At 51.0% G+C, this 13,088-nt stretch overlaps 1 protein-coding gene across 1 annotated transcript in view; it reads right to left on the minus strand.

Annotated features, from left to right (window-relative positions):
• The window catches only part of CACNA1B (calcium voltage-gated channel subunit alpha1 B), a 172,555-nt gene that overhangs the window by 81,554 nt on the left and 77,913 nt on the right, over positions 1-13,088 (minus strand). Inside the window, exons 13-15 of the mRNA XM_027104122.1 lie at positions 10,600-10,712; positions 8,353-8,484; positions 8,116-8,188 (exon numbers count right to left, since the gene is read on the minus strand). Coding sequence (XP_026959923.1) covers positions 8,116-8,188; positions 8,353-8,484; positions 10,600-10,712 — 318 coding nt within the window. The remainder of the gene's footprint in view (positions 1-8,115; positions 8,189-8,352; positions 8,485-10,599; positions 10,713-13,088) is intronic.

The raw sequence follows: 13,088 nt of genomic DNA on the forward strand, positions 1-13,088 counted from the left end.
CACTCCTTCTTGAACTGTCCTGGCTGTCCTTGGCCATTTACTCTGCCACAGAATCAATATGCTGAATTCCAAGAGCAGTTCTGTTGGGATTTGGATCCCAAATTAAATTAGGGAGAACGGATCCCTTTACCACAGTAAGGCGTCCCATTTATAAACATAGGTATTCAGTTCTTTCGGTCTTTTAATGACAATTTATAATTTCACCTATAAAAGTCTTGCATACTTTTTGTGGATTTATTTCTGGATAACATAGCTTTTGTTACTACTGTAAATGAAGTCTTTCATTTTAATTGAATATTCTAATTGAATGATACTGTTATATAGAAAAGCTTTATTTTTCCTATGTTGACCTTGTGTTCAGCAACAATGAATTCTCTTATTATTTCTAATTGATTCTCTTGAGTTTTCTATGTAAATAATCACACCATTTGTAAATAATAACTATTTTGTCTATTCCTTTCCAGTTCTTCTGCCTCTTTCTTTTCCTTATTACATTGACTTCAACTGCCTGAATACTAGATATCCTTAGTTATGCTTTCAATCTGTATTAGTCTGGGTTCTCCAGCGAAACAGAACCAAGGGGAGATGTCTGGGTATATCTTGTGGTCATGGAGAATAAGTCCCAAGACCCACAGCTGACAAGGAGAGACAATGGTGTAAGTTTCAGCCCAACTCTGAGTCCAAAGACAAGAGAAGACGGATGTCCCAGCTCAAAGATGGTCGGGCAGCGAGAGTGGACTCTCCCTTAACTCAGCCCTTTTATTCTACTCAGGCCTTCGGTGGACTGGGTGAGGCTTCCACATCTGCTTTCTCAGTCCACCAATTCAAATGCTCGTCTCATCCAGAAACACCTTCATAGACACACCCAGAAATAATGCTTAATCTAGACACCCCATGGTCCAGTCAAGTTGACATAAAATTAACCACCAACAATCTTTTATCTGTGATGTTTGCAACGGTCTTTGTAAAATAATAGCTTTACTGAGATATAATTAACATACCATATAATTCAGTCACTTAAAGTGTATAATTCAATGGTTTTTAGTATATTCACAAATATGTGCAACCATTACCACAGTCAATTTTAGAACTGAATTCTAAATTCACAATTTAGAATTCTGAATTTAGAATTTTATTTCTATCTCTTCAGAAAAGAAACCTGGGCTTCCCTGGTGGCACAGTGGTTGAGAGTCTGCCTGCCGATGCAGGGGACACGGGTTCGTGCCCCGGTCTGGGTAGATCCCACATGCCATGGAGCGGCTGGGCCCAGGAGCCATGGCCGCTGAGCCTGTGCTCCGCAACGGGAGAGGCCACAACAGTGAGAGGCCCGCGTACCGCAAAAAAAAGAAAAAAAAAAAAAAAAGAAACCCATCCATATTAGCTATCACCCAACTAGCTGTGGGTTTGTTTTCGGTTTTTTTTTTTTTTTTTTTGAGTCCTCAGTATTTTAAGTTCTTTGTATAACATGTTTTTCATCATCATATCAATATTCTATCTTTCTAAATCTATTGATATGCTTATTTTTCTCTTTTAAACTGTAGAGATCAGGAAATTACATTGACAAATTATTGTATTACTGAGATAAGCACAGTTTAGCCATGAGGTTCTATTTTATACACAATTGGATTTGATTTTTGAGTATTCTATTTCAGACTATTTGCATCTACCTTCGCTGAGCGAACACTTAGAGTGCCTGCCTGCTGTGCGTCAGGCAGTCTTCAGGCACTTGACATCCTCAGTCGACAAAACAAAGCCCCCGCCTCACAGATCTGTGGAAGGAGAGAGCTCTCTGAAGTGGAGCCAGGAGGCCTGGATGGAATCTGACCTTTGACCACTTCATGTCCTAATGCAGGCCTCCAGAACGTGTCAGAAACTCAAGACACTTATCAGACACCTACCCTACAATGCCTGGTGACAGCCATCCTTGAAGGACACACATTTCCCTTCTTGGGTCAGAGCGCAGCCTCGAGGCTTTTGTCTTACAAGCCCCCGACTCTTTCTCTTCCCCAGGACACTCTTTTTATTTTAGCCAAATCTGTGTCTCTTGAATTGCAGTTCTTAAGACCCCAAAACACTTCTTATTTGCAGCCTCCTGCAGTTTTTTTGGTTGACAGAGCTCACGCTCTGTCTGCATTTTGCTTTCCTTACACTGTCTTTGCCGGGCTGTGGGGTCAAGGTTGTCCTAGCCCCATGAAATGGTTTCTTCCCTTCTCTGGAAGTGTCTGAGTCCATTATCATCTGTTCCTTAAAGGCGTGGCAAAACTCACCTTATAACTCCCCGAGCCCTGCGCAGGAGGCAGGAAGGCAGGAAGAGAGCTTTGACTAGGGATTCCATTTCTCTAATGGTTATAAAATTATCCAGTTCTTTTTTCTTCTTGAGCTGATTTAAGTAACTGATGTTTTCCTATAGAAGTGCACATTTCATCTAAGTTTTCAAACCTATTGGCATAAAGTTGCCATAATATTCTTTTGGGATTTTAAAAATATCTCCCTTTTCTGTAGTTATACCTCCCTTTTAGGCTATACTTTCAAAAAAAATATTTTTTTATTGAAGCATAGTTGATGTACAATATTATGTAAGTTACAGGTGTACAATACAGTGATTCACAATTTTTAAAGGTTATATGCCATTTATAGTTATTATAAAATATGTCTATATTCCCTATATTGTACAATATATCCTTGTAGCTTATTTTATACGTAATAGTTTGTACCTCTTACCCCTATATTGCCCCTCCCCTCTCCCCTTTCCCCACTGGTAACCACTCTTTTATTCTCTTTATCTGTGAGTCTGCTTCTTTTTCATTACATTCACTAGTTTGTTGCATTGGGCTATACTTTTTATTTGTGCTTTTTTTCTTGATCAGTCTTGCTATAAAGTTATCTACTTTATTAGCCTTATTGAGAACGAGCTTTTTAGGATTTTGTTATCTTGGTATTTTAGTTTTATGTTTCATTAATGTCTGCTCTTAGCATCATTTTTTCCTGCTTTCAATTTCTCTTTGGTTTACTCTATTATTCTTTTTTCTAGATTTTTAAGATGAGCACTTAACTTATTTATTTTTAGTCATTCTCTTATCTTGATAATTGCTTTTAAGACTCTAAGTTTTCCTCTAAGTATTGCTTCAGACTCATCCTATGAGCTTTGCTAATTATTGTTCAGTCCTAAATATTCTGTACTGCCCACTGTGCTGTCTTCTTCAACCCAAACCCTCAGCTTTCAAATATGGGGAAGATCTTAAGTGACTGTTTACTAGTGCTTTCTATTTATTTAAGTAATATCAAGAATGTGCTGGACTTCCCTGGTGGTTCAGTGGTTCGGAATCTGCCTGCCAGTGCAGGGGACACGGGTTCGATCCCTGGTCCCGGAAGATCCCACATGCTGCAGAGCAACTAAGCCCGTGTGCCACAATTACTGAGCCTGTGCTCTAGAGCCTGCGAGCCACAACTACTGAAGCCCACGTGCCTAGAGCCTGTGCTCCGCAATGAGAAGCCTGCGCACCTTAACGAAGAGTAGCCCTGCTCGCTGCAACTAGAGAAAGCCCGCGCAAAGCAACAAAGACCCAACACAGCCAAAGAAAAATAAACAACATAAATAAATTTAAAAAAAAAAGAATGTGCGCTGTAGGACTGCGATTCTTTAATGCTTGTAGAAATTTCCGGAGCGACTTAACAAGTGATCGGTTCCTGTGAATGCTCCTTGTGCCCCAAATAATGGCTATTTTATTCACTATCAATCGGCAAGTTCTGTGCGCACCAGCCGATTTGTGACTGCTGTGCTCGTGAGTTCTTTTACATCCTGTCTAATCCCTGATCAGCTTCATCCTTCAGTCTGATAGAAGTATAAGTCTCTTAAAAGAGGGTGGACTGTTGATTTCTCCCTGTAATTCTGTCGGGTTTTGCTTGGTATGCTTTTTGAGCCGTGCCGTTAGGCTGCATCTTCCTTTTATTGTTACGTAATGTACTTCCTGATTTTTACAACAGCTTTTTTCTCACCTTCTTTTTCACTTCTATTTTGGCTGATGTTAACATTACACCAGCTTTCTTTTGGTTAAGGTCTACTTAGTTTATCTTTTTGTACCCATTTAATTTTAAATTATGTACTATTTCAAACATTCAGAAAGGTACAATGAATAATATTTAAAGCTCTGTGTACCCATTACCCAGCTTAAGAAATAAAACTTTAAAATGTAGCTGAAGTTCCCTCAATAGAAATCTCCAGTCTCATTCCTCCTCTCCCCAAGCCCACCTCACCCTGAATTTGGTGTTAAACATTCCCATGCAAGCTTTTACACCTGTACTTCCATATATACCATAAACTTGTTATGCAATGTGTTTTGAAACAAGATGTTTCCATCCTTATTAAATATTTAGTATCATATGCTAAACCATAATGGAAAATAATGGAAAAAGAATGTATATATGTATAACTGAATCACTTTGTTGTACAGCAGAAATTAACACAACATTGTAAATCAACTATACTTCAATTTAAAAAATTAGTTAAATAGTATCATATGCCTTGTATTATTTCAAATCTTGCTTTTCTTTTTTTTTTAGCTTAACATTGCTTGTGATCCATGTTAATATAGTTAATTCTAGGTCATTCACGGTCTTGCTGCACAGACGGAACACACCCTCCTTATCCACTCTCCTGATGATGAACAATCAAGAGGTTTCCAGCGTTTTGCCATCATACACGATGCTGCTGTGATGGTCTCGCAGGTCTCTCTCTGTGCATTAGGCCAGGGACCTTCCAGAGCACATACCCACAACAGCAACTGCTGTTGTGTGAGTTCCGGTGGGTTAGATACTGTGACATTACTTTCCAAAGTGGTTCTACCAACCCACCAACAGCATAAAGGAATCCTCATTTCTCCACATCTTCTCTAAAACTTGAGACTGTTAGATTTCTTAATTTCAACTAAACTGACAGGTGGGTTTACTTTGCATTTCCTGACTATGCGTAAACAGATGACGGTTTTTACAGGTCTACTCATCAGCCCGATTTCCTGTCCCGAGTTCCTTGCTTGTACACTTTGCCCTTTCCTGCTGCATTATTTGTCTTTCCTTTTTGATTTGCGGAAGTCTTCGATTTATTCTGGTTACTGGTAATTTATTCTGGCTGTCGGTTATTAGCTAATGCTGTGGAAACATCTACTCCCAGCCTGTGGCTTGTTCGTTTGACCTTTTTATGGTGTCTTTCGATGCACAGAAATTTGTATTTCAATAGCCAAATCTGTCAAAGCTTTCCTTTATGATCTGTGCTTTTCTACATCTTCCTTAAGAAGGCTTTCCCTGCTTTCAGTCAGTAACATTACTCTCCTGTATGTTCTAAAATTTCAGAGTCGCTCTTCACATTTACGTCTTAATTCATCTGAACTGATATGCAAATCTGCTACAGGGTAGAAATCCAACTCCACGTTTTTGTCTATGGATAACCAAACTGTCCATCTGCAGTGACAACATGAGTGTTCTGTGTATATAAGTATTTCATCTGTAAATAATGACATTTTTCTTCCTTCCTTGGCAATCCTGAGAAATGTTATTTCATTTTTTTCTTATTCTACTGCACTAAGACCACTCATACTAGCATAATCTGCTAAGGGTTTTTATTTGCAAGGAGTGTTGGGTTTTATCATGGGATTTTCTTTTAGAAAAAAAAATTCACGATGGACAGTTTCAAACATACAAAGTGGAGAGTGTAATATATCCCTACGTACTCATCACCCAGCTTCAAAAATCAACACAATTTGTCAGTCTTGTTTCATCTGCCTCTCTCTCTGGTGCTTGGCTGTGCTTTTGCTAGAGTTCAAATGTTTTCTCTGATCATATGTGTTTTTTTTCCTTCTTTAATCTGTTAAGATGAATTACATTAATAGACCTTCTAATGTTAAATCATCTTGCGTTTCTAGGATAAATTCAAGTTGATCATAAAGATGATCTTTAAGTACATCCAGTACTTCCCTCAGGACGTTTTGTCTCTCTGTGTGTGACAGTAATCTATATGTTCGTTCTCTTATATTGCCCTTGTCTAGTGTTTTCATATCAAGGTTATTCCAGTCTCATAAAAGGGTGGGTGTTTCCTCTTTAACTTCCCTGGAGTCGTCTGTATAAAATTGGAGTAACCTTTCTGAAATACGCAGCAGAATTCACTTGTAAATCTGTCAGCATGTCTCCAGGGCAGGTAGATTTTTCAATTATTCAATTAGTATTCAGAAATTATTCAGTTTCTGAAATAGCCCAGCTTTTCTGCTTCTCCTTGGGTTAATGCACCTTTTCTCCCCATTTATCCTCTTTCCTAGACGTATCCATATCCGTGTCTGCAGCGCTTTCAGCAGTTGGCTGTGACTCTCAGAATCTGTGTCTGGGTGTGTCTTTCTTCCACCTCGAATTGCGGCTCTCTGAGTGGGAATTCCAGGCCAACAGGGACTGTCCTCCAATACTTTAAAGTTGCTTTTCCCAGACCTTCTGGCATCATTGCCACGAGAGGCCTGCCATCAGACTGGCATTCTTTTGCAGGAGCTCTGTCTTTCTAGAACAGATTTCAAGATTTTCTCTGTATCAGGCTGTGTCCAGGTCTCAGCTCTTTCTGGAACATCGCTGGCACCCTCCCTCTCCACCTCTGAGCCGCAGCTGGCTCAGGTCCTCCGCGTTCTTGAGAGGATCATGTCAGTGTGCGGTTCAGCCTCCACTTTTTATTTAAGCAGCTGTGTCTTTTACTTCCAGGAATGTTACTTAGTTATCTTTCGCATTAACCGGAGATCCTCAGTTCCGAGGTGGCTTTCTTCCGTGATTTTGTGCTGAGTTCTTCCTTCACCCTCTGAGGGTTAACGGCGCCTGCATTAGTGTGCTGCTTCAGTTTCTTAGGAGCGGCTCACCCTCCACCTGTGGGCGTGGTCAGGCAGCTTCACCAGGAGCAGAGTTCAAGCTGTTCTCCCCCGGTCACATGCCTCCCTGTGCCCTCTCCAACCCCATTCAGAAGCAGGGGCTCCGGCCTGGGTCTCAGGCCCTCGACCCAGCATCATCCTGTGGGCGTCACAGGCCTGGCTGGGCCAACAGTCTGTCCTGGCTGTCCTCTCAGCCTCCTCCAGCCTCGACCACTCTCTCGGCCTCCTTAAAGGGCTGGACGCTTCCCCAGCTCTGAGTCAGTCAAGCCATTGGCGATGCTTCTGATGGAGAAGGTGCGAAGGGTAGTACGCTGACGGGCAACCCAATCCTTAAAGCTCAGAGGACGGCGAAGCCACAGGACCCGAAAGTGGGGTCGGACAGGAAACAGAACGATGACAGCCCGGGGTCTGGAGTCCTGCCAGGCCGGGAGCAGACGAGCCTCTGGGAAAAGAGCTGCTCTGCTCCACCCAGGTCGGGAGGGGGGCTTGCGGGTGACATCACGAGACTGAGTCACTCTGTCAGCAAGCGTCTAGTGTGGTTCAAACGGTCGGCTGGAAAGACGCCTTCCTTTGAGAGAGGAGCCCCAAAGGTCCCCTCTCCACACACTCATTGTGGCTCCAGCGCTGGCTGGGGGGCAGCGCCAGCGGCCCCAGAGGCCAGGAGCCAGGCAGGGCCCTGGCCAGAGCACCTGCAGCCTGTGGGCTTCCCTAAGTGCCACTGTGGGCACCCCCGCTGCCCCCACCTGTCCTGCTTGGCCTCAGGTGTGGCGGAGGGTGCTCATTGGTGAGGCCAGTTGTGGGGCACCCAGGGGCCACAGCTCTGTGAGGGGGACAGCGCTGAACCGGGAGAGTCCTCAAGAGGGAACCAAGGCTCAGCGTCCCCAGGGGCTGCGGGCGGCATGTTTCCAGACACAAAGGGAAACAGGGGCCGCTGGGGCCAAGCCATTGGAGGGAGAAGCCTGGGGAGTGCTTTCCACTCGACTCTCAATGGACGACAGCTGTGATCGGTTCCAGGTCTCGGGGGCAGAGAGGTAAGTGGCGACCTGAAGCCAGGGCCTCCCAAGGTGTCCACCTGTTCCTCGGGCAGCTCCTTCCCGACCTGGTCCCATTGCGGGGGGCGCACGTCAGAGGCGGGAGGGGCTGACGGGGAAGGCAGGCTGCGTGCCCTGCACACCCGGCAGGGGGGCCCCACACGCCAGAAGTGAGCCAGGAGCGGGAGCCTTACCTGGAAGACCGTGAGGATGGCGGCGGGGAAGGTGTCGAAGTTGGTCGTCGGAGTCTCGTCCTGAAAGTTGAACCTGAGAGGAACAAGGGTCTTGGACAGAGGCAGCTCCATCGGGCTGGACGGGCTGCGTCTGGTGCCAGCGGCCCCCCTCAGGACCCTCAGGGAGGGGAGCGGAGGACACGCCCGGGGCGGCACCATCCCCTCTGAGCGCTGCGTCCGGGGCCCGGCCTCACTTACTGTCCCCCGAAGAGCTGCATGCCCAGCAGGGCAAAGACCACGATGAAGAGGAAGAGCAGGAAGAGCAGGCTGATGATCGACTTCATGGAGTTGAGCAGCGACACCACCAGGTTCCGCAGGGAGCTCCAGTACCTGCGGGGAGAGGCCTGGTCCGAGCGCCTGGACGCCCGGACACGGACGCACGTGCCTGCGGCTTCCGGCGCCTGCTGGCCTGAGGGCCCACGCTCGGTGTGTGGAGAGTACTTTCTCAGGGGTCCAGACCACCCGTCTGGGCCGCGCCCGCCCCCTGCCCACGGGGACAGCAGACGCCGAGGGTCCAGCGCTGAGCTCACGGTCGCCTCCTACACCTGCTCCCCAGTCTCCCCACCCCCACGACCACGCTGCCTTCGCCCCTCAACCCCCTCAGGCCAACTCGCGGGAAGCGAGGGCCACGGCCACACAGGAGAAGGGGCTGCACTGGAGCATCCATCAGCATCGCCACCCTCAGCACACGGGTCCCCGCGCAAAGAGCCTCCACTGAGCAGGCCGGGCACAGGGTGCAGACGCTGACCCCAGCGGCCCCTCCCAGAGGGCCAGGGCCACACAGTGCGGAGCAGCCCTCCAGCCTCGACTCCCTTCCACCCCACCCCTCCAACGCTCCTGGGGGTCCGAGACTCTGTCCCTCTCATTCAGCTGGCCCCCCCTGGCTCACAGGCCCCCTGAGGTCTGCCCACGGTCTAGCTGCTGCTGGCTCGCTGGGTGATGAGTCCCCTCCAGCTGCGACCCCCAGGAGAGCCCAGGCGGACGTACCACATGCCTCTGTGCCTTTGCACTTGCTGTCCTCTGCCCTGGACTAGGGCATCTGCCTGGGGCATCCCTGGGCCCTTGTCCCCAAGGCTGCTTCACAGAGGCCCACCATCCTCCTCAGGCTCTCTGACTAGGTAGGTGAGAGTTAACGAGAGATGGGCTGGAAGACTCCAAACAGCCTTGTCGTGGGATGGGCGGGGTGTAGGTCAGCCCACGTCAGGACAGGGGCCACCCGCTTTCCAGGAGGAAACGGAGCTGCTAAGATGCCAGGCCCACGACCAAGGAGAGGGCAGCACCGGCCGTCACCTCCTGAAGCCCCTTCTCCCGCAGAAGCAGCAGTGCACGGAGGGCAGGCGGCGCAGGGCACCCAGCAGCCTTTGTGGGCCAAGCCGACCGAACTCCTGTCAAAGCTCCTCCACGGTTAAACTGTCCTGACCTCGAATGGCCTCAGGTTTGGATTTAAAACAGAATAGAAAGACCGGGAGGCTGTGTCGGTCACTGCAGCGGGGGCCTGGAGCCCAAGCCACCTGCGCAGGCTCGGTCTGGACCGTCCCACAGTCGTCGTGACCCGGGCCACCAGGGACACTGCGCGGAGGCCGGTGCCAGGCACGTGCGGGCCACGCGCTCCAGCCGCTCGCGGGGTGGGAGCCTCAGAGCCTCGGGGTGGCCCGGGTACCACTGTGGAGTCCTACGGCCATGGCCGTTGGGGTGAGGGCAGCTCTGCTGCTGCCGAGACAGCTGTGGACAAGGGCGGCCCCCCTTCCCAGCACTGCTGGTCTGGCGGAGAGGGGGGAGAATGCGTCGCATTCTGGCCTGGGCCTCAGCCTCCTTGTGGGCAAAAAGGAGAGACCTGCTTCCAGGCTGTGAAGAGCCAAGTGGGATGAAACTGAATACACGGTCAGGGCCCCGTCCTGCCACCGAGGACAGGCCAGGCAGCGTCGGCCCCGAGTGGAAAAGGCAGGCCTGGGAGTTCAGGTCAGAAGGTCAGAGTCCCGTCGGGCCAGGACGGGAGCAGGGCTGCAGGGTAGGTGAGCAGACTTAGGGGCGGGACGATGGGAAAACATCCATCTGATAACCTCTGTTTTCTCCATCAACTATGGAGCAGAGTCATCCTTTGAGGTTGAAAGGTGGGCTTGCTGATTTCAAGAGAGGAGACAGGGTGAAACCGTGGGGAACGAGCTAACGAAAGAACCAGAAGTGCTGGGGCAGTGCTGAGGCTGGACATGGCGCTGCAGGTAGACGGGCTCCCAGGGCTGACACGAAGTCCTGTGGGCTGTGGCCCTCGCTCGCGTGGGCTGCTTTGTGACTGTCTTCTGTTTTTAACCAGTTAAAACCCACAGAAAGAGATTCCAGGCCGCTGAGGGCAAGACCCACGCCGCCCGTCCCCAGGAGCGGCACCCGTGTTGGCTTGGCTCCCACGCTGCCTGCGCCCCCGCCCCCCAAAGCGCACGGATGACATACTTCGTGACTTTGAAGATTCTCAGCAGCCGGAGTGCCCGCAGCACACTGATCCCAAAGGAGGTTCCTGGCTTGATGGCCGCCCAGACCACTTCGAAGATGCTCCCCACGATGACCTGCAACGGAGATGAGTCAGCCTGGGGCGCGCGTGCGGCTGCTTCTCTCCGTAAGCATCTGCCCCGCCCACCCTGTCTGCAGCTCAAGCCACAGAAGGCGACAGGAGGCACAGGCCTCACACTGAGCCCCCGCCGCCTCCGGGAGCTGCAGACGGTGTCCGCCCTTCCCCCACCCAGACACACCAGGAGGACACAGAACAGGGGCGAGTGGGGCTGCAGCTTTCCCGGCAGATCCTTAAGCCTCCTCGTCTGATGCCTCCCCTGTGCTCCATCACAGCCCGGTGACCCTCTGGGGCCGGCAAACCGCCTGCGACAGCTTTGACTGTTACGCTGCTCTCACACAGACCAGCAGACTCTGCTTCCTTGTAACATCCCCTTTCTGGTCCTGCCACCTCTGAGATGCTCCAGTTCATAACTGCATCTTGTCTTCTTCCGAACAGCGGGAGCCAGCAAGTACCACCAAGGATAGATGGGCGCAAGTCTGCCCCTTGTTTCACCAACAGTCATCCCGGGCGCCGTCCACGTTGGTGGACCGGGACTTGCGGGCAAGAGGCCTGCCCCTCCTTCCAGCCACTCCTCAGCATCAGTGTCTCACGTGAGGGACTCAGAAAGGACAGAGCAGCAGGGCTGAAGCACAGCGGACCCCTCACCCAACGGCAGCCAAACAGAATTCCCTCCCTGGCCACTGCACCTCAGGGGGCACACCCGGGCTTGCGGTCAGCGTGAGCGCTCGTGTGCCCTTCGTGCGTGTGGCTAATTCTCACTCCCTCTAAGCTGGCTTCTGCAGCTGGTGGGGAGAACTCCACTGCCGAACGTCGATCTCTTAAATTCCCTTTCGCTTCGCTGGGCTCACACATCGCCCAAGGTTTCAGTCACTTCCACCCACTTCATACCAGCTGCAAACAGGATCAGCTCGACATCAACACCTCACCAAGCCTGACCAACAGCGACTATGCCAGGGCAGCGGTCCCTGCAGGTTAGCACTGGTCCACGACCCTGCGTGTCTGGTCTGCTGGCTGCACCAGCTCCGCATCGCCCCAAATGCACAGCCTTCCGCTGCACGTTTCCCCCCCTGGACGCAAGCACACCATTCAGGGGAGTTCAGACCTGCTCACAGCTGCTGCACCCACTACGGCCCTAGCAGGGCAGCGAATGGAGCGAGCTTGCCGCGTCTGTCCTTGGTCCCCCGAAAGTCACCACCAGTTCGTCCTAGCGTCACGCAGCACCCAGATCGTGCCCGGGGCCGAGGCCTGCTGTTTTCGGAATCTGCTTTCTTCTCACTGTCACGCTTCCAACATGTCTCCTATTTCCCAGTAAGCCTCAGAATTTGCTCGCATTGGTTCACAATGTAGGTGGCCTCTCAGGACGGCCCCCACGATCCCCACTGCTTCGGGTTCCCCCCTTGTACACCCCCGTCCCCTGGAGGGTGGGCTGGACCTAGTGACCCACTTCCAGCAAACAGAACACAACAAACGTGACGGGCTGGCACCTCTGAGAACAGTTACAAGAAGCCTGAGGCTTTGGCCTTCGTGCTCTCGGCCCTCTCTTGGGCCACGGCTGCCGTGTTGTGAGGACACTGGGGCAGCCTGTGCAGAGGCCCACGTGACCAGGCCCGAGCCTGCCAGCAGCCGCCAGAGTGAGGCCGGAGGATGACTCTCTGAGGTCTGTCAACAGTCACGAGCACAAGCTTGGAAGGGAGCTCTCCAGCCCAGCGGGGGCTGCGAGGACTGAACCTCAGGAGGGACCCGAGAGTCACAGCCTGACTGCTCCCCCACCAGAATGAGAGGACATGTGCTGCCTTAAGCCACTAAGCCCTGGAGTAACTTGTTACCCAGAAGGAAAGACCAATACCGACTTCAGAAGCAGGAGTGCCGTGCTGCTGAACTAAGGTGCCCAGGCGCGGGGCGGCTCTGGAGTCGGGGGGCGGCCCCAAGCAGCACAGCGGCAACGGCCTGAGGCGCCCTGAACACACTCTTCCGAGGACTCTGGACGCTGCAGGTGCCGCCCGTGAGGCCTGCAGGAGAGTGAGGGGGCACAGGAAACTAAGGAGGGGAGCGGGCAGAGAGCCACGCTGCAGCCGCAGGGGCAGCGGAGACGTGCCTCCTGCGCTGGGGCGCTGGTGGAGGCACCGTCCAAGCAGAGTGCACACGGCGCTGCTGCCTGGCGTCTCCTGCTGCTCGCGGCCCAAGGCGGGAGGAGGGCGGGAACTGAGGAAGCGCTGCTAAGTGAAGAGAAGCCACAACTCGCTAGTTTGGGAGATGCTCAGCCTCTCCAGAGACCAAATAAGGCCAACGTTAAGAAATGGCACGGTCAAAAAAAAAAAGAAATGGCACGGTCTAAAAATGAAGCCAAGGGCACAGTGGGGGCTGGTATGGA

This window comes from Aethalodelphis obliquidens, unplaced genomic scaffold (assembly GCF_003676395.1).
Source record: "Aethalodelphis obliquidens isolate GAN/ISIS:26980383/991018 unplaced genomic scaffold, ASM367639v1 scaffold7, whole genome shotgun sequence".
Lineage (NCBI taxonomy): Eukaryota > Metazoa > Chordata > Mammalia > Artiodactyla > Delphinidae > Aethalodelphis > Aethalodelphis obliquidens.